The sequence below is a fragment of the Labrus bergylta genome, chromosome 10 (assembly GCF_963930695.1).
Source record: "Labrus bergylta chromosome 10, fLabBer1.1, whole genome shotgun sequence".
Taxonomy (NCBI): Eukaryota; Metazoa; Chordata; class Actinopteri; order Labriformes; family Labridae; genus Labrus; species Labrus bergylta.
Genome location: NC_089204.1, coordinates 12231700 through 12253190, shown reverse-complemented (window position 1 = coordinate 12253190; position 21491 = coordinate 12231700). Strand labels below are relative to the sequence as shown.

Below are 21491 nucleotides of genomic sequence, written 5' to 3'. Positions count from 1 at the left end.
TGCTGATATAGAGCATACAGTATAGCTTCATGTCAGGGTCCTGCTCACCCTTTAGGGGGTCCCTCCTCTATAACCACCTGCACACTCTACATGATCACACAAATTATCACACTGCCATTTATTTTTTATTAAAACAAATATGGACTTGGGAAGGATATTATTGATGTAAAAATGATTATATTTCCTCCATTAAAAAAGTTTCATTCCATCTGGATTTCAGGGATTAACCAATCAGAATCAAGTATTCAACACAGCCATGTTATAATCAATTCTAAAAGATAAAGGCAGCATTTTGAAAACCGCTTTGTCTTCATGAAAAATGTATTCCAATATGATCAATGAAATGAGATTTACATTTGTATTTATCTCAGTCCCTGTAACATCATAGAATCATCATTGATATTAAACATTTGACTAAAATACAAACAGTATCATGAAGACAATATTGCATCCCTCAAGTGTGCAAACATTTTCTTACACGCTTTCTTACAAGTTTTGGGATTTTTCCATTTAGGTTTTTTATGAGGGAGGCAAACTTATTGTGAGGATACTGTGTTAAGGTTTTACCTTATTTAGTAAAAATATTGCCATAATAAAATAAATATTGCGCCTTATTTGTTTGAAAATGTTAAAGCAGTGAATCCTGTAGTTTAGAGATTTGACTGGATCATGCACTCACACACTCAAAGTGCTTTCACACTTGCAGAAATCTCCTTGAAAACTGATATTTTAGGAGCTGTAGTGAATGCATACAGTGGCGTTTTTCACTCGGATGTGAGAGCCCAGCAGGATATTATTCAAAGTATTCACCTCGAGCCAGTAGGAGAGGGTGGTGATGTTTATACCATGTGACTCCTGCATGGTGTATAGACTGTATGCACAAACCTGCTACAATCTCCATGCACATAATGAAACCGCAGCATTATGTTTTCTGTTAGCTATATGTTCTTGTCCACACTTTGTTGACATTGTGATTCGGTTCAACCACACGTAGCATTGATATAAAGGCAAATATTCTCATTGTAGCATCGTATAACAGACTCTGTTGCTTCATTAGCTACTTACCGGTACGTATCGTTTTTTCTTTACATCATGTCTTGCCTCGGACACCCACGCCCCCCCGCCCCCCCATATGTGAAAACAGATATCTACACTGTGAAAATGAAAAACTGTGTCACTGAGGGGCTTTAGTGACCTTCAGCCTCTTTGTATTTTCTGAGAGCAGATCCTCATTCATAACAGACACACTGTGCACACCAACACATGCAGCCCAAAACAATCCCTTATTTTGTTACATTTAGAGAGATATAAGATCAGGGTTATTTTTTTTGAACCCCTCTGATGTCAAACAATGCTGCCCTACTTTGGCTTTATGAACCACAAAGTGAGCACATATCCTTTGTATAGTTGAATTACACTGTAAGTGTATCTACAGGGATTTTGGGATTACTTAAAGCGGGATCAAACAACCACCTTGCAAGACACCTAAGCCACTTGATCTTCATGTCAAATACTTCTAATTGGATTAGTTCTTTTCATCCACTCAGTTTTATCTGAGTCTAGGAAATGGCTGTGTTAAATACTTCATTCTGGTTTGCCAATCACACATAGTGAAGGGTTTCTATCCAGAGATACCAGAAGGAAGAGCAGTGGGTTGCTTGGGACGCAGCTCTAATAACAGACTATGGACAAACTGTTATCATATCAATCAATCAAAAGAAGTCAGATTAGTTTGACGTTGGACCGTTTACTGCAGAAAACAGAACCCAAAAAAGGGAAGAAAAAGTGTTAGAGGTTAAAACATGCAAAATCTGTGCTCTAGAGAAATATACAAAATTGAAGACGGCACATGAGGTAACCTCTACACTGAGCCAAGTAAGGATATGACTGTGTTTAAAGACAGTGAGTGGAAATGGAGATTTCAACAGACCGACAGTGATGAGGCAGAAAAACTTGATTTGGTGCTGCACTTATTCATGCTGTCCTGTTTACCCTGTTTCAGTTTAATGACAGTAATAACAGGTAATTTAGCGTAATTTAAGAAGGATAAAGAGGTACATGTCGCTATATTTAAGCAGTGGAGATAAAAACCATTTTGTAGATTCATGAAATCATTTGTGAGTAGGTGTTTTAGAAGAGAACCTCCTAACCCCCCCCATTATGGTTCCATGCTGTTTGAACAACCTGCTCACTCTACATCACCTCATCTTCCTTATTTAGAACTTAGAAAAAGTCCACTTCTGGTTTTTGGTTTAACAAGTCAATGAACTAAGTGATAAATTCAAAAATGATAATAATCCATTGTCGCTTTTTTTCTGTCAATTACTAAATGCAGCTTGAATAACTGTTGTTAAAAAGCATTATCATATTCAAATGACAGCGATAACAGGGAGATACAGTGATTCACTGTTGTATCTAAAGCTCAGATTTCCCCTTATGTGATATTATTTGAATTACTACATCCTTCTTCACTGATGCTGTTCTTGGACTAGATATTTCGGAACACTCTGACCTGCAAACATCTATTAGGTAGTTTACTCAGATAGAGGATTGAGAGGATTGTGTGTGTTTGATAGTGATATCATTAAATAATTGAAATATAAACGCAGTTTTAATGCGGGTCAGTTTCCTAGAACAGGGGATGTTCATGATGTAATCGACCACATTCATATTGCTCTACATCACAGCGATGCAAGTGTTGCAACATGTCAGTGATAGACCACGTTCATGTTTTATTGTAAAGCTTGTTTTTTTTTTCAAATTTAGTGCAATAGAAGCAGAAAAGTAAAAAAAATCAGTTACTGTGACTATATGTATAGTTTGTGTCTATAGTGTTTAACATATTAACTGTATCCAGGGTAACATTAGATAGCTGTTTGTCTCTGAAATCCACTGTGTCTGTCTCTGATGTGACGTCTGCTGTGGGTTTATGTGCGTGTTGATTTGTTGTGTTAATTGCCTGTGGTTGCTGAGTTGAAGCTTTTTAAAAGCAAGTCAGACCTCATGCATTGAGCAACACTTCCCTGCTACCTCTTCCTGTCATTGGGCCTTAGAATAATAATAAAAAAGACCTCTAAAAAGATCAATGAAAATCAGGGTGATCATATGTGGATTCTTAAAAATATGTATTTCAAGATTTCTAGTTTTTGTTTCTTGTATGTCTTACTTTTAGCAAAATGCACGTTACTGTACATCAGAAGACGGACGTTGCGTTTTTTGTCTTACTGATTATGAGAGACAAGTCATGCGTTAGTGTTTTTAAGTTGAAGTTTGTCAATGACACATCATTCTTATTATTTGAGAGATGGTGGTGGCAGAGAGTTTAAAGCTGTAATCAACCCTAGAACTTCCAGAATGCCTCTGTAAATGAACCATGTTACATTGAACAAAATGAGCATGTGTTAAATGAAGTGACACACTGATCTGATCTGCACCGTGCATGATGTATGATGCATGCATGAGCCCATGCATCAAATGACATCCAAGAATCTTTTATCAGTGCATTTCTAAACCGTCCACATGATTGTTCCACACGCAACTCGAGTGCAAGTGCTCCGCGAAGGATGAAACAACTTGTATTTAGGAAAACGTGCAGCAAATTCAGAAACGCTAGAAATTCAAAGAAAATGCAAATGTCCTAAACAAATGCAATGGCCAAAGTGCTGCAAATGAAACACCCATGCGCCAATAAGCCGAAAACAACTGCATGAACATCAAATGTGTTAAATACATGAACAATAAAAGGTAAAAAAACACCCATAGCATAAAACAAATGCAGATCCAGCCTTTCAATCCTAGGGCCTGTAGGGGTCCTCAGTGAAACAGTATATATTTATTTCGGGAGAGAGTGAAGGACATCAGACACTAAAACGTTTGTTAGGATGGAAAATGAGACTGTATGTTGTCGTAAATCTTATTACAGCAAGGTGAGCGTTCTATTTGTCTCAGGGCATCCCGGGGCTGCTCTCACTGAACCCCCCCGCTCAGGTCTCTGGAGATGGACCCTGACAGATGTTGGACAGAGACAGAGAAGTGAATTTATTATCAAAAGACATAATGATAAATACCACTGGAGCGGTCGTATCTCTTGGGATATGCCCCACTGTCTACTGTGTAAAAACATGACTTTATAACATGTACAATAACCCACAAAGCTTCGAGAAATGAGGTCTGCTAAGTGGCCGCGCAGCTAGCGGGACTGTCCCAGCGCGGACACTGAACTTGTCAGGTCCTGGGCAGGGGGGTTCTCGGTAGGGAAAGTGTCATTGTTTGATGGCAGGGAGCAGTGTTAAACTGTAAGAGATTAACAGCGAGTTCAACCTTGACTCTGACAGCAGGGGTGGCAAAGGCACAGTGGGACAGGCTGTGACAGCGGAGGCAGAGGGATGTGTTACAGTTAAAGCTAGCTTCAGGCATCCCGGGTCTCATCTCCACTGTCGCTGGTCTCGCTTTAAATCTCCTTGTTGCTGTAATGTTAAAGTTATTCTGTGTCATTCAACGACGCAGCATTCCAATCGACTTTATACTTCCAGGTTACACGTTTGAGAGACATAACAGACTAGATAGAGGGAAAGACAAAGTTACCCAGAGGTCAAAAGAGGGGAGGGAGGGGAGTGGGGCAGGGTTGATAAATTGATTAGTGAAGTAGAGTGCTCTCTAATGAAGCAGAGAGAGATGAAGAGAGCTGTACAGAGTGACACAGTTGTCATTTGAAGACACACATTTCTTTCTTTTTTTAATCAATATATTTTTTATCTCCTCGCCCAGCAACATAATATGTTCACGTTTCTGTGTGTGTGTGTGTGTGTGTGTGTGTGTGTGTGTGTGTGTGTGTGTGTGTGTGTGTGTGTGTGTGTGTGTGTGTGTGTGTGTGTGTGTGTGTGTGTGTGTGTGTGTGGGTGTCTATGAGAGAGAGAGAGAGGCGGACATTGCAGTCATTACTTAAATGTGTTTACATAGGAAAGAACACATGGGTGAACTGTCAGACCTAAGAGCTGCAATCAACCTATTAGCCTTCACACACACACACACACACACACACACACACACACACACACACACACACACACACACACACACACTGCTGCTGCTTGTTGCTGAAAGCAGGTGAAACATTTCTATGCTGTTCAGGAGAGTATAATAGGCTCTAAGAAGCTTTGTCTGAGATATTCAGTGGCCTTCATGGAGAACACTTTGCTTTATGTTTCCTTTCCTTTTTGTGGCAGTTTACCAATAAAAACTCAATTTACCTAGATACTTTTTTGATAATACATCCTCTTTATATAAGGACCCAGACAAGTACATGATCTGCTGTGTTGCATTTCATGTTCATATTCGTTTTGGCCAATCTTGCATATTAAACTGCGTCAATCGTGATTAGTCACATTTCTAATGGAATATTTGAAATAGTAAGGCTTTTATTTTGAATTTTTGTACTGTCTTAAGCTCAGAGTACTTTACTCACTGCTTGATTTCAACACTGCTTTTATTTTGAACTAATGAAAGGACCTTTTGGTAGATGGAAAATTAAGATGTTACCTTAACCACGGAAAAAGAAACTCCTTACAGATTTATGAACTGAATGAAAAGAGCTAATAAGAACGGTAATAAAGTGAAATGTTTGATGTCATAAGGTGGATGTTACTTCCTCGTCGACTGAGTCGAAGTGTTCTAAAGTGATATGAGACATTTGAATTCCCAAACTGTGACAACTGGGAGACACTGCAGAGACTTATCTAAGTTACGCCTAAATGGACAAAATAGCATGCAATGAATTAATATATGAATGCATTCATTTTAGTAGGGGTGACCCACAATTGTTAAATGTTCAACGTTTCGTTCAGCAAAGCCTCAGTCGACTGCCAGTTGGTTGAACACAATGATCATTCCAGTCCAGCTGTATGGGGTGTTGAATGTAGTATTCATGGCTCATAGCTTATCTTTGTAAAAATATCATCTTATTAATAGTTTTAATTCAATTCTGAAAACCATGCATACTTTAAATCAATCTCAAGAAATCACCCTGAAGTTTTGTTAGAAGCAGCATATCCATGTTTAGAGAATTTCATTGGCTACTAGAAACATTAGTCATCAGCACAGTCACATGCAATTGGCTGTCAGAACAGGCAGGCACCCCTTTTCAACTCACACTCTCGTTGGCTGCTATAGGCTGTAAACGGTATATTGATGAGGTGCCATCAAAAAGTCAGCGAAACAGCATATACATTTGAATCAATCCCTGCATATTTATGGATGTGATGTGTTTGGATAAAATCTTTCTCTGGATTAGGACAGTGGGGACTCAATTTTGGTGGAATACTCTGATCAGGAAGTAAACCTTCCAATTGTAAGTCAAAAGACAGTAAACATCGTTGTTTGTCGGTGGTCTGTAGTTGAATCTGCACACGTGAGCCATCAGTGTGTTTGCCCTCTGTATTTTAAATGGGTGTAATATACAGACTTTTTAGGATTACCAAAATTGGATTACCTGTACTCTCAATTGGACTTCATATTACAACTTTGTCCACAGGGGGCGCCAAAATCAACAGAAACTATAGTCTGTCACTCAGATCAGTCCCTGATTTCAAATGAAACATTTATGCTTTGTATTCACAGCTATTTTGTCAATTATTATATGTGGGGGAAAATATTCTTGATAAAACTGTTTAATTATTCATTAAAAATTAGGTGATACTTTTGAAGCATCAATCTCAATCTCTGCAGGTCTTGACTGTAACTTTTAGAGTTCAGGTAAGGACACAACAGAGGAACAGCATGTCTATCACATTCCCCTCCAACCCTCCGACCCCGAACCCTGTTTGGTGGAAGACCCAAGTCTAACATTGTTGCTAGGCAGTAGTCGCCAGTTGCTAGGTGATTGTGATGGCGTGTAGAAGGGGGCTGGAGGAGTAAGATTGAGGACATGAAGGAAGGAATGTTAAAAAATAAAAGAATAAAAAAAAAAGGAAAGAAAAGGCCTGACCAGGAGGTTTAACACAAGAGTAGATGATTCAGATTGGTGGTGCTATAGAGGAGAGGTTGTGTAACATTTTAAACTGCTTAATCCACCAGGGAGGAGAAATGTGCTCAGGAGAGTGTATGGATATCAGTCTTCTTTTGAAAAAGTATTGACCTTATAGAGGGGGGGGTGGGGGGTCCATTGTATTGAGAACATGATAAACCACAGCAGGTTTTATATTAGATCCAGCCAGTCAATTTTTCTGTCTCTTGATAGATGTAGAGCTAGCATAAAGATAATTAAGGTGATGACAGCTATAAGTTTTTATCTATAATCTAAGGATGTTGTGAAAAGAAACTCATCATCACTTAATGGTAAATCCCCCCCCCTCCCACACACACACACACACACACACAAACACACACACACACACACACACACACACACAAACACACACACACACACACACACACACACACACACACACACACACACACACACTCTGCAGTGGAACACATTTCTGCTCTTGTACATGATGTACTGACACTCGGTTCACTGATGAAAATTGATTCTTTGAGGCTAAGCTGCTCATTTGGTTGATTAGAGCAAAGATGGCGTCCAGAGTCAGAGATCCTAAACCCACTGAGGTTCAGCCGCGTTCGAAATGCAAATCATCACCACCATATCAGATGTGTTGTATTTCTGAGGGAAGAGGGTCACTATGCAAATTCTCCAAAAATAAAAGTTGATCTTGTGGTCTTACAGAGTTAATGACTCTTTCCTCATCTTTGAGTTATTAAATGTAAAACCTACCTCTAGCTGTATCCAGTCATGTAGGTGAGGGCAGAAAATGTCATCTGCGTGATCTGATGATGCAAGGAACAGTGTTTCCAAATCTGAAGGCAAACCCCACTTAAAGTCATATTCGAAATGTATGTCCAAAAGAATTCATCAGAACACAAAAAAAAAACAACCCATACCCTTCTTAATTCGGTCAAACTACTATAAAAACCCAGCCCTGGAGGTTTAACACAAACAAAGATGAAAATATCCACATGGTGGTGCTATAGAAGATCCATCAGGCAGGAGAAGTTACTTACAAGACCCTGATTTTGGTCATCCAAACAGTCTGACCGATTAATTTGCAAGAAAATAATATCGGCCAATATTAGAATATCCAGTGTTTATCGGTATTGGCTAATTTTATTGCAGATATGTGCCGATAGTATACAAATTTTTCACCAGTCAACTAGCATTTCATTTGAGTTTCACTGTATTACACTAGCACTTCTCTTTCTGGCTGTCACCAGCAGAGTGTGCTATATGGATAAGGACAGGCAATTACCAGCATCCAAAGTGTCAAGCTGTGACACACATGCATGCGCAGTTATTTTCCAGTAGAGTTAGCATCTTGTCACTGTCATCTCGTCAAGTTTTACTGTAGTGTTTAATAACTGCATTTACTGCAACGCAATAAATGTGTATATCTGAATCTGTCTATCTCTACAGATCCAACATCTGATCTAAGAAACATATGGGCTGATATATCGGTATCAGATTTTTTTCCCTCCCTAATATAGATATCAGTATCGTCCCCTAAAATCCCATATCGATCGGGCACTTATCCAAACAGAATGTGAAGTCAAGCTGCCCTGTCTTATTTCTGCCCAACTCTTTCTCTGTTCACTGTCATGTCTAACACTATTTATGTTGTTTTAAACTTGAGCATTAGGAAACAACTGCCAACTTTTTACCTGACGTATTACTACAGCTATAAAGTACCTTCTGGCCTATTTTTGTATCTTTACAGTGATGTTTATAATTTGCATTTTTCCTGAGAAATAAACAGGATTGACCAAGACTCAGTTTAGTCATTTTGACGTTTAAAATATGTATGTGAATAACGAGTTTGCAGTTGATTGTGTTCACATGTATGCTTTTTACAATGTATTCGAAGTCAAATGTCTCACAAGTCCTTTCTCTCTCACTTAATGTGTGTGTGGTAATTAACACAGGGTTAGGCAGTAATTGAAACTGCTGCTGATCCTCTGGGGATCTCTTTATTCTAATCAAAAAGAAAGAGAAGAACAGACACTTTGACTGACTGTGACACAGGAAAAAAATCTGTCTGATTCAGCACCAAACCTCAACCTCTGTGACTTTCAAACACACTTTGACACTGCCATCTGGTGGATGCATGGTGTAAGTGCAGAGTTAGTGTCAGTTTGATCACCTGCCAAAACAAGATGCTTATTGTGTTGCCTAATGAACTCACATGATGTCAAATGAAGGTGTATCATATATTTTAGGATTAAAATAATATCATAATATATCTGCAGCACATGCATCATAGCTGCTAATGCCTGCAAATAATAAAAAACATTTGCATTAAACGTCATGCTTTTACTGTCACAATTTAAACTAAATATGTCTGTAATTCAATATTTGTAGAAATTGATTTTTTTTTTGGAAATGTCTTGTGCGTTTGTGTGTAGCTGCTCCGGGCTCCACAGAGAATGAGGAGCGAGTGTTTCGGCAGAGGATGCGTCCCAGGAAGCGCCAGGGTGCCGTCCGTCGGAGGGTCCACCAGGTCAACGGACACAAGTTCATGGCCACCTACCTGAGACAGCCCACCTACTGCTCCCACTGCAGGGACTTCATCTGGTCAGCACACTCACCCATCGTGAGCATGTATCAAACACATGGAGCAATTCATTCATCTTCAAATACAGCTGTACACAGGCACCTGTTAGACACAGAGTACATAGATCTACATGCTGATTATGTTTGCATGCATATCATTCTAATACCCTTTCAATGAAGCTAGGGTTGGTTTAAATGAAAACAAACAGTTAAGCAGTCACTTCTTGTTACAGTTCATGTACAGTTTATATTTTTGTCTGATTTCTCCCACTGACCTGCTTGCCTTGTTTACATGTAAACACACAGTGAAGTGGGATGTAATAAACAGAGACAGTTGTGCATGTTTCCATCTCAACAACCTGACACATAAAAACCACGTGGCCTGTGCTCTGCTGCTCTCTTTCAGATCAAACAATAAATAAAATACATGAAACATTTCATGTTTAATAAGAATCTCAGGAACTCTAAAAAAAAAAGAAAGAGCCCCAGAGTGTTCATGTACATAAATACAGCAGTGAGGTAGATGAATATAGATAAAGGTAGGAGGAGGAACATGATGTTTGATAAAACCTTTTATTGTAAAACATCTGTGCTTTTCTGGGCAATTTTGAAATAACTGTACACTAGAAATTAGCAACATATAAGGAGCACGATCGATCGATCGATCCAGCCGGTCTTCAAAAATAAATGACCCACATTGGCTGTTTATCTCCTTCTATGACAAGTGATCCTCTCTAATGAGCCGTTCCTCATCTTCAGTAACAACACATTCTATACAGTTTAAGCGAGTTAATGTCGATTTTCACACATTTTCTTATCTCTCTGATTTTTAGGGGGGTCTTAGGAAAGCAGGGGTACCAGTGTCAAGGTAAGATGTCTCTATGTTCCTCTCTATGTTTCTTTTAAATGCATATGTTTTGACATCTTGAATTGGAGGCATTTAAAACATGTACGTTTGAACATAACAGAATGTAAAAGTGTTTTCTTTGTCTGTGTGCGTTTGTGTGCATCCTGCAGTGTGTACCTGCGTGGTCCACAAGCGCTGCCATGAGCTGATCATCACAAAGTGTGCAGGCATGAAGAAGCAGGATGACACAGTCGGAGAGGTACTGATCCACATGTCTAGGCTGTTTTTATTATTTACAACTCAGTCATATATAATGGCCATCTTTAGATCTGGGTCTGGTTTAAAATAAGATAGGCAGTTTGATATCCTGCTGCTCGAGTCCACATGTCAGAGGGTCGTTCTGTTATTCACTCCTGAAGGATGATCCATCGGTGAGTGAATGTGGGAATTGAATTACCAGTAAATCTGAACTGCTATGTGTCTTGTATGGCAGACTTAAGCATCTGTGTTGCAGGGGTTATAAAATATGCACTTGAGTACAAAAGTTAGGTATATGACAACTAAAAAAAACATAGAATATTCAAAACATAAACAGCAGATCTGCACAAAGGCAAAGCAAACTGCAAAAGACTTAAGTAATATGTGTATTTTTCATATGAATGAATGTATCCACGCTTAATCTAATTTGCTCCACTCTGATGTTATATTGATAACACCTGGACCAGTTTGGTCATCTTCAAGAAAAAAGGATGAGGGGAAAACTGGTAGTTGAGATTTTGATGGAGGCTCTGTAACATGTAGGGAAGAAGGCGGGCTTGTCTTCTGCTTGTTGAGTGCATGCTTAAATGTTTCAGATATTTGATCAAACATTGAAGCATTAGGGTCTGTGCTGAAGAAGTAAAACATTTAATATCTCCCTCCATGTAATAAGGGACAAAATCCCAACCATCTATGAGCCCTGTCGGACCTCCAGACTCAGGTTTGTTCTCATTGTCCTTCTGTCCCTCTTCCAGCAAGTCGGGTCTCAGAGGTTCAGCGTCAACGTTCCGCACAAGTTCAGCATCCACAACTTTAAAGTTCTCACCTTCTGTGACCACTGTGGCTCTCTGCTGTGGGGTCTGCTGCGACAGGGACTGCAGTGTAAAGGTAAACACAAGCAAAACACAGTCCAGATCCCAAACACTAAAGCCCCACACACACTTCCTGGGAATGTGCCTCGGAATCTGTGAGTGTAGAGTTTGGGATTTATCCACAGTTTGTGAGCTCCTGTTTATGTGATACTTTGGATAATATAAGTCCACACGAACAAACTCTGGTCTGTATCAATCTGTACTACAGTACAGCTAAACTACATAGACTCATTCTTTTTTGCTCATCTTCCCCTGTGTGTGTCTCTCAGTGTGTAAAGTGAATGTACACAGGCGCTGCGAGAGTAATGTAGCTCCTAACTGTGGCGTGGACGCTAGAGGGATCGCTAAGGTCCTCTCTGACCTCGGTGTCACACCAGACAAGATCTCCAACAGCGCCCAGAGACGGAAAAAGGTAAGTCATGTAAAAAGTCAACTGGATTTGAATTACATTACTAACTTTTACATTAGTACATTAAACATATAACTTTACTAATTGTAAATGCAATAAATCATCGGGTAGAGTTTTACATTTTTGGACTTAATTCAGTGCAAACAAATGTGAGATATCAATGCATGTATCCCTTTAGTGCTTGATTTTACCACTGATATGTTCAGATTAATATTCAGTGTCATGGATGGATTCCTATGGAGTTTTTGTCAAATGTTTTAGTCACACAGAAAAGCAAGGTAGACAATCCACTCCTGTGTTCTGCAAGGTGAAAATAACTGTTTTAGACAATGGAGTTTGATGGCTTTGAAGTGAGCATAGCAGCGACTGGTTAAAACTAATTTGACTCAATTCTACAACTACAATTCACTTAGCAGGCGCTTTTATCCAAAGCTTTTAACAGAAAGGTTTTATCTTGTAGAGATCTGTCCATGATATTCACACAAGGTAACTGAAAAGAATAACAATCTGAGATGTCAGCTCCAAAAACAAGAATTTTTGGTGAACACACTTTGAAAAGAAATTACGCTGAAGCAAACCTCCAAACGGCTGCTTTGAAATTTTTAGAATTATAACATCTATTAGTCACAATGAGATGTCTGAAAAAATACATCACAGGTTTGAAAATCTTTAAATTCTGCTCAACAGACAGCTCTGATAATTTAGTTTTTGGGGCATTAGCAAGCAGATGTCGCCAGATGACAGATTGTGTCTTTAAACAGCTTCCTCAGGGTCAGGATCCTGTGCAGCCGTTACCAGGGACGCGTAAGACGGAAGTCGATCGCTCCAAGTCGGCCCCCACCTCCCCGTGTGACCAAGGTAACAGAGGTTCACACAATCATTATACAAACACAAAGCTGCCAATGAACACACCAGAGCGTGTTTTATTTTTATTTTTATTTGGTACAGATGCGAAGGAGCTGGAGAACATCCGGAAGGCCATGTCGTTTGACCACCGGGGTGAGGAGCACAAGAAACACTCCCTCTCCTCCACGTCATCTGTTGCTACAGTAACAGAGGAAAGTCATGGAGGAGGAGGAGGAGGAGGAGGGGGAGGGGTGGAGGGAGGCAGCATTGGGACCAAGGGTGTAGGAAGCAGTGAGAACGGAGATGTCAAAGGTCATATCACTCCTGAAATGAAGAGGATGAAGCTGCACGACTTTTTGTTCATCAAAGTTCTGGGAAAAGGAAGCTTTGGAAAGGTGAGCGTTTGACTTCTGACACATTTTGACTGTATACGTCAGCTCTGTGAAGCATCTGGTTATGCTGTTATTTTTGTGTTTTATCCTTCTCTTAATCTTTTAGAAAAATTATGTATTATAGTCAGGCATATGTTATAAACCATTAATAAATCAATCAAATGGGAGAAAATAAGAGGATTTTGTGGAGTTTCCTCTCTTCTGACTGGTGTGTGTCATGTGAGCAGGTGATGCTGGCCGAGCTGAAAGGCAGCGACGAGGTTTATGCCGTCAAAGTGTTGAAGAAAGACGTGATCCTGCAGGACGACGACGTGGACTGCACCCTGACTGAGAAACGGATCCTCGCCCTGGCCAGAAAACACCCATACCTGACACAGCTCTTCTGCTGCTTCCAGACTAAGGTAGGAACACACACACACACATACACACACACACACACACACACACACATACACACACGTACACACATTCAGAGACATGCAGGCATACTTTTGTACCTCCAGGGGGCAGCAGGGGTCCGCATATAGATCTGTTTCCTCCACTTGTTGTGCAACAGCTACTTCTTTTACCAGTGTACAGAGAACAGGGGATGAAAAGTCTAGAAAACTTTAAAAAGATGAAGCATGTGTTTGTCTGTCAGGAAAGATTTTAAATGTTTAAGTTAAAGAATAAAGGTGAACTTTCATTTGAACAGTGATTTAATCTTTATTTTAATGTAAAACTGTGATTTCTTCAAAGATGGTGCGGTTCCAGATAGAGATACAAAATGAAACAAATGTTTCTGTGGCATAAACTTTCCATAAACATAAACTGTCTTTGGTTTCAAGGTGTCTAAAGTTAGGTTTATCTCTAGTTACTGTTTTATATTCCTTTAACTTGTGCTTTTATGTTCGAATTTAGTATTTTTTTCTTTTACTAACTTTACTATTTTAATTATAAGTACCATTATTAATATTTATTTATGTGTTTCTATTGCTCTCACCTCTCACTGCTTTTTTATTTTTATTGTTGTTATCTGTTTTTATCTCCTTTAGTTCCTTCCATCATCTTAAATATTTGGTGTTATGATGTTTCTTTTGATGGTTCGTTTGATGGTTTATATGATGGGTCTCGTGATTATTTTTTGATGGTTCTGATGATGGTTGTTTGATGGTTGTTTGATGGTTGTTTGATGGTTCTTTTGATGGTTCCTTCGATGGTTCCTTTGATGGTTCTTGTTATGGTTCTGATGATGGTTGTTTGATGGTTGTTTGATGGTTCCTTTGATGGTTCCTTTGATGGTTCTTTTGATGGTTCCTTTGATGGTTCTTTTGATGGTTGTTTGATAGTTGTTTGATGGTTGTTTTGATGGGTCTTGCGATGGTTGAGTTAAATATGTTTGTTGGGTAGCTTGCTGTAAGGGTTCTTTTGCGGTTGGGTTATTTTTCGTTGTCTATATTCTTGCTGTGATTTATGTTCTTCTGTGTTTTATGCTTCTTCTCTCTGTTAAAACACTTTGTAAACCTGTTTTTTTTAAGACAGTTTCCCCTACCATTATATTAGGGTGTATATAAGGTGCTATATAAATAATGATAGGTGATACAGTTTTTTAAATTTTGACCTAAAATGTGGCTCTTGATCAAAAGTGTCCACCTTTTGGCATCTAACATGATTATGTTAGCCTCCATTCTGATCGCAACAAAGACTAAGAAGGCTTCCTGACAATACAAACTCATGGTATTAACTTAGTTATTAGGGAAATACTTATTCTTTATAATTTCTATTTATACCTGGACGTTAGTTATGTGTGCAAAAGGAACCAAAAACTCTGAGAATTGATGCAATTATGACCGTAAAAAGGTGCTAAACAAAAAAGGTCCAATACCGGACTGGCAGCCATGCTGCAAGAAATTATCTGTGAGGAAATATCCAACGCATTTGGCGCAAAGTTGCAACATGGGAATGAGCTGACTTTAACTCTGAAGTCAGAAGTGGAGAAATATGAGGTGACTTTAGCAACTCCCAGATCCTCTGCTGAGGATTCAGCAGGACTCTCACAACTTGAAAATACCTGCTCTTTCTCTGTGATCTGCTTGGGAGGGAGAGTTTGGGTCATACAGTATACCACCTGAAATTACTGCTCACCGTACTGACATACCTCACAGGATATTTCACATATTTTCACTGTACAGCTCTGAGATTAAAATGATACGATTAAAGGCATTTTAAGAAAGACTCAATATAAAGGAGATTGAAAAAACATGAACCAGAAGTATCACGATCCCACCTAGAATGTACTGAAAATAAATTACACAGATAAAGATAAAGTAAAAAGCTCTGCACTGTACTTGTTTTCAGATTTCATCTTAATTACTCGTCTACACTGAAGTTGTTAGTAAAACGACTGCAATCAGTTCGGGAAAAAAAAGTGCTTTAGTCTCTGTGCTCTTTCTCACACACACAAACACATTTCTCTCCTCTCATCATCTCACTTAACAGCTAATTTGTCCGTCCATACAGTAAGTGAACGATGACAGACAGCCACACAAAGGGCACCCGTGGGAGGGATGCAGCAAACGCCAAAGACCTGTCTGGTACTCTGTATGTTTTGTCTATCATATGTTGCATGAGTGTTCCTGTCAGGAACGTATAGAGACTGTACATATACTGTTGGTGCACGTTGTGTGTGAGTTTGTGAGTCAGCCAGGTGTGTACAATTTCCAGTTTGGCGACCTGCTAAAGGTACTGGTCACGTGTTGTGTTGATGTGACGTGTTCTTTTACGGCCACTGGAGCCTGACGAGGCTGAGGAAGCTGCACAGGTGTTCACTTTTACCAAGTCAAGTTTCTGAACATTTGAAAAACATACTCAAGACATAAACTGAATGTTCACTTTTGTTATGAATTAACACTGCGGTGTCTACTTGTGATGTCCTGCTGCCTACGTCTGAGCTGTGTTCAACTATAAACCACTGAAGCTCTTTGCATGCAGAGCTAAAACACTGACAGGGATCACAGAGTTCAGATGGAGGAATCTGATGACAATTATTAATAATGTATATCTTTAAAAAAAAAAAAAAAGGAAAAATAGCATTGTTAAGTAATTGAATCAAATAAATGTAACTCACTACCAAAGTCATTGGATTTAAATGTTTTGTTGATGGAGAAAATATCTTCATGGTCAGCAGTTTTTTACAATATCTCTTCAGTGCACAATAATATTTTGTGATTCAATTTTCTATAAAGTGGTTTTGATGGTGACTGATTTTAAAAAGGGGATCAGATTTTGAAAGGATCTGATTTAAAAAAGACTGTCTGCTGCAATCACAAAAAAGTCAAATCAGTGTCATAAATGACAAATAAAGCAGGTACCATTATTAATAATAATAATAATAATAATAATAATAATAATAATAATAATAATAATAATACAAAATGCACTGGTGGCGCCCCCCACTTGGAGGACTACAGCCTACATACACGGAGCGCCAGCAGGTTCAAATCCAGCCTGTGGCTCCTTTCCGGCACGTCATTCCCCACTCTCTCTCTTCCTATCTCTCCAATAAAGGCACAAAAAGCCCAAAAATAAATCTTAAAAAAATATATGTAAAAAAAATATGCAGGAGCCCCTGCAGTCACAAAAAGTTTGGCTTGTGCGCAAAAGATAATAACATTTTAGATAAGTTATTATTATTTTTTTTTTTACTTTTTGGGACTTCAGGGGCTCCGTAGATATCTGATCATAGAATAGAAAATAAAAAATACCAGGAGACTGTTTTTTAAATTAAATATTATTGTAAATATGTGATTCTTGGGGTTCTGTAACTGTAATTGTTGGAAGATCGTCACTGGCACCAAACGGCTCAACTTTGCAAAAGGTGAAAGACATCTTTGTGTCTCTGTCTGTAACTTTGTGTTTTTGTTGCTGACTGTCTTAGCCAGGTCTCCTTTGGAAAAGAGGTTCTTAATCCTGATTATATAAAGGTATATAGTTGATTTTGTTTGCAAGCCAATAATTGGCCAATGGGGCGAGATTACTTGTCTTGCACGGGAAAGACAACACAGTGCCTTTATAGGACGATATTCGTGTTTGAAAATGCTTATTGCTGTTTGCAGCGAGTGCACTTTTACTTTTTTTCCGGTGCATGACGGTTTGAGCAACAGACAGTGAAGCACTTTGTTAAATACCAGCGAAAGCTTCCTGGGAACTGGCAGAAAATATGTGTCACTGTTTAGATGACACATCTTGTCAAGAAAGTCTGCCTCAACGGGAGAGGAGGAGCTGAGGGGGCGGGGTTTTATTTAAAACAAATCTGTATTCTTTGTTTATTTTCTCAGAACGTTCTGGAAGTCTTGAGTCTAATGATGGCGTCTCCTGTTCCTTTTTTTTATTTATTCCTGTTAGTTTCCCTCCAAAGCAAACACAAACATGTGCAGAGACAGTGAGACTGTGTTGACACATAACATCTTTCCTTCACTTTCCTTTCTTTTCTACTTTTTGTTTTCATCTGCCTGCCTCGTGCATACACACACTCACACATGCACACACACGCACACACACGTGCACACACACAGTAAGAAAGGGGTGATTGCGAGTGTGTTCTTGGACAAAACAAAGGGATTGTGGTTGGCTCTTATATAACGACTTTGATCCTTATCAGGGACGGGATGTGCATTACATATGCTGTGTGACCCCGCCCTCATCCCCCTCCTCACCCCTTCCCTCCCACCAGCTCTCCTCAAAACACATTTATTTCTCTAGCCTCATTGTGATTACAGTACAGGTAGGTAGATCAAGAGGTCGACTTTGTTATTATATAGGTGAAGAGATGCACTATTAGGTAGCTCTCATGTAACTCCACTCAACACTGGGTTGATGTTTGTTAGCCTGGCCAATTCACAAACAAAACTGTGTGTGCGGAATATTTGACTCGTTTTTATTTTTATTTTTCAAGGGGCGATGTTGGTGAGTGCAGATCAAAAAAGCCTCAAGCCACAGTGGATGTATTATAATTAAGACCAGAGCATTAGACCTAAAGATGTGGCCTATTTAGTGATCAGTCTATCTATTTTCTGCTGTTAAGAATTGTGTTTAGAACTCTATCACATGACCCTGGGGATGTAACAATTTTACACCACCATACAATTATAAAACATTCTTTCTCACTCCGTGCATCACTCATTTGTGCACCCTTCTTTCACTGCGAGGCCCCTCAATGACTTACCTACTGAACCTGCATCACAGAACTCTGTGTTCAGACATGTTTTCTCATCAATTAGAGGAAGTATGGAAAGTTCACCACAGCTCAAACTTTCAGGAGGGGGGCATTAGCTTACAGTAAAAAGAAAAAAATCACAATAAATCAGAATGCTTTCGGTCAGCTCCCTGTGATTGACAAGTTGTAAAGAAAGAGACTCATGGGGTGCCGATAGCCTAGAAGTTAAGTGCCGAGCACCCCGTGTACAGAGGCTAAAAGTCCTCGTCGCAGCGGCCGTGGGTTTGAAGCCGACCTCGGCCCTTTGATGCATGTCATCCCCCACGCTCTCATCCCAATATTTCCCGTCCCTCTTCAGTTGACTTATCCAATAAAGGCAAAAAGGCCCCTCTATTATAACATGTTACCAAAGAGACTTTCCAAAGAGGTTTCTAAGAAGTTCATTTAAGCCTGTCACAATGAGACACTGCATGAATATCACAGATGTACATTACAACCAATGCTTGTGCTTGAGACTGCTGATAACGACATCTTAAAAATAGAACACACTGCAATAAAATCGAACTCTAAAGAAATCATTTATTTACTTTACCTTTTGGTGAATAGTTGACACTGTCACAGGATGTCTTTGATCCACTTTCCACATACCATCAAAAGAAAGCTATTTTGGCGCTCCATGACATCATCTAAATATTGTTTTTGTGACCTATGTCCTAACTACACCCTCCCTCCCCCCCTGTTCTTCCTCGTCCTGCCTCCCTCCCATTCTTTTTAATCGACTGCGGGATCGCAGCTGTTCCCCTATCAGCCTAATTACAGCCCTGAAATGTAAATAACATTATACAACAGTAGCGCCAGGACTTACTTTACTGTGCCGCACACAGAGAAAGACTGGAGAAGTAAAGGAAATGGAGATGGAAGAGAGAGAGGGAGAGCTGTAGTTTTATTCTGCAGATACTCAATAAATGCGGTGAGTGAGATTACTGTGGAAAGGTTTTTTAACGAGCTGTAAATGGTGAAGAGCAGAGGCAACAGTGATGTCCAGAAACAAACCAGGTACATTAATGACCCTTTGATGTTTTCTGTTTTGTTCAGAGAGGGTCTGAAACAGGAAGATGGACACACAGATAGAGAAACAGGCACACACACACACACACACACACACACACACACACACACATACACAGAGAGTGATGCTTGGAGCCAGACAAGCACAGTGCCCTGGACTGAAAGCAGAGATGGAGGGCAAACTTAGAACTGTACAGACTGGGACAAGGTTTATAACGAACACTGCAGACATACAAAAACATTTTGCTATAACACATTGTTCCATCAGTACGACAACTGTTCTGATTTGATCAATCTTATTACAAAGAAACAAAATGCTGAATAATAATTGATTCAAGGATTTTGAATGTGTTCCTCAGTGCCTGTGAACTGTTCAGGCTGCAGGAAAAAGAGAGATATTAAGTGCAAGGTGGAATATTCATTGTTGTAGATTTCTCATTTTAAACTTTTTTCATGAAATAAACATTCTTTGGTTCCCACAAAAAAATGTCATGTTACAACAGATGGAAATGGGCTGGTTAGCTAAATCTGCAAAGCATCTCTTCTCTTATGTTTTTTTTTTGTACTCTGTCTCTGATTCAAATTAAAATGATTGACTATCAGGGATCTTTTCTGTGCACAGTTAGGCCTTAAGTGTGACAACACGTGTTAATAAATGATGAAGTTCTCTTAGATGTTATTGACATTCTTGAGTAAATCTGAACAATGTGTAAAAGTGAAAGATATATGACACAAAGATTATAAATCTACTTTTTTTTTTAAAGTCATTTTAATGTATGTAAAATAAACTGAATTAAAAAAAATATATAACAGAATCGGTCTCAGTTGAAACTATTCACTGAAATTTAAAACCAAACATAAGCGGAAAAGAGAATCAGATCATCCCACTCTTTTCCTTTTGTTTTCCACCCACTCCAACCCTTCCCTTTGTCTTTTGCTTTTTCCGCCACTGATGTTTCAGTCGGTGTCCACACTGTCAAGATGTGCAAAAACACACACTGAATATACGAACAAGGTAATGAAGGCACTTTTCTGTTAATCACACCTACAACAAAAAAAAAAAACTAACACGGCCTGTTGAGGATACAAAAACAGAAAACAAGCACAAACCTCCTCCAACACAATCTGCACACTGCAGATTATCATGGCTTTATAAGGACCTGGGTCCCCCCCCCCCTCCTCCAAGTATTTTTCTCTTATGAAACTTATGAAGACAAACTGCTCACTTCAGTTCTGTTTTTAACCAATACAATCAAAGTAAGAAGGTATTCTGTGGGAGAAGCAGCAGCCCTCAGCACACATTTAACTCCTGTCAGTCATTGTGAGGAGAGCACACACACACACACACACACACACACACACACACACACACACACACACACATATATAATGTAGGCTGGGTAGGTTGTCCAGCCAAATATGTGTCACTCTTGAGGAGAGTCGAATTGTTGTTGTTTTTTCCTCTAAAGGGTCATTAGCAGATATAAAAGTGTATGTTGGATGATCTTCAGATCAAGTTCAGGCATACTTTGGGTTACTCTATACTCTGAAGGAACCTCATTGACATAATGCATTCCTTCACCCCTATCCATGTCAGAGAAAGACTCTACCTTAACTGAACCCTGGCAAAGATTACAGATCAAATATTTTGTACCATTAAAAAGTCCTGTATCTTTATTTGGAAGACACCAACAACCTGTTTTCACTTTAAGACACAGTCACATTGAGGATACTGTTGTAAATCCTGCATAGAAAGCAGTGCACAGCAACGTCAGCCCTAAAAAAAGCAAAACTAGGAATGACTAAGTTGTACTCTGCATAGTCCATTTACTGCCGTATCACAGTGCTATCTTGCCTTCATTCCGCCGTTGCAAAAGACGAGGACACTTTACTGTATTTTCACCCACTTTACCTGTCACTCAGATTAAGTAACTAAATACAACCAGCCTTTCACCTTACTTTTCACTGACATTATGTGCTGTTAAGCAGCAACAGTGTTAGACA

General features: G+C 39.2%; 1 protein-coding gene across 1 annotated transcript in view; it reads left to right on the top strand.

Moving 5' to 3' along the window:
- The window catches only part of LOC109987942 (protein kinase C epsilon type), an 80129-nt gene that overhangs the window by 31003 nt on the left and 27635 nt on the right, over window positions 1–21491 (top strand). The window contains exons 3-10 of the mRNA XM_065959351.1: window positions 9454–9622; window positions 10435–10469; window positions 10619–10707; window positions 11462–11594; window positions 11848–11990; window positions 12749–12845; window positions 12936–13228; window positions 13453–13626. Coding sequence (XP_065815423.1) covers window positions 9454–9622; window positions 10435–10469; window positions 10619–10707; window positions 11462–11594; window positions 11848–11990; window positions 12749–12845; window positions 12936–13228; window positions 13453–13626 — 1133 coding nt within the window. The remainder of the gene's footprint in view (window positions 1–9453; window positions 9623–10434; window positions 10470–10618; window positions 10708–11461; window positions 11595–11847; window positions 11991–12748; window positions 12846–12935; window positions 13229–13452; window positions 13627–21491) is intronic.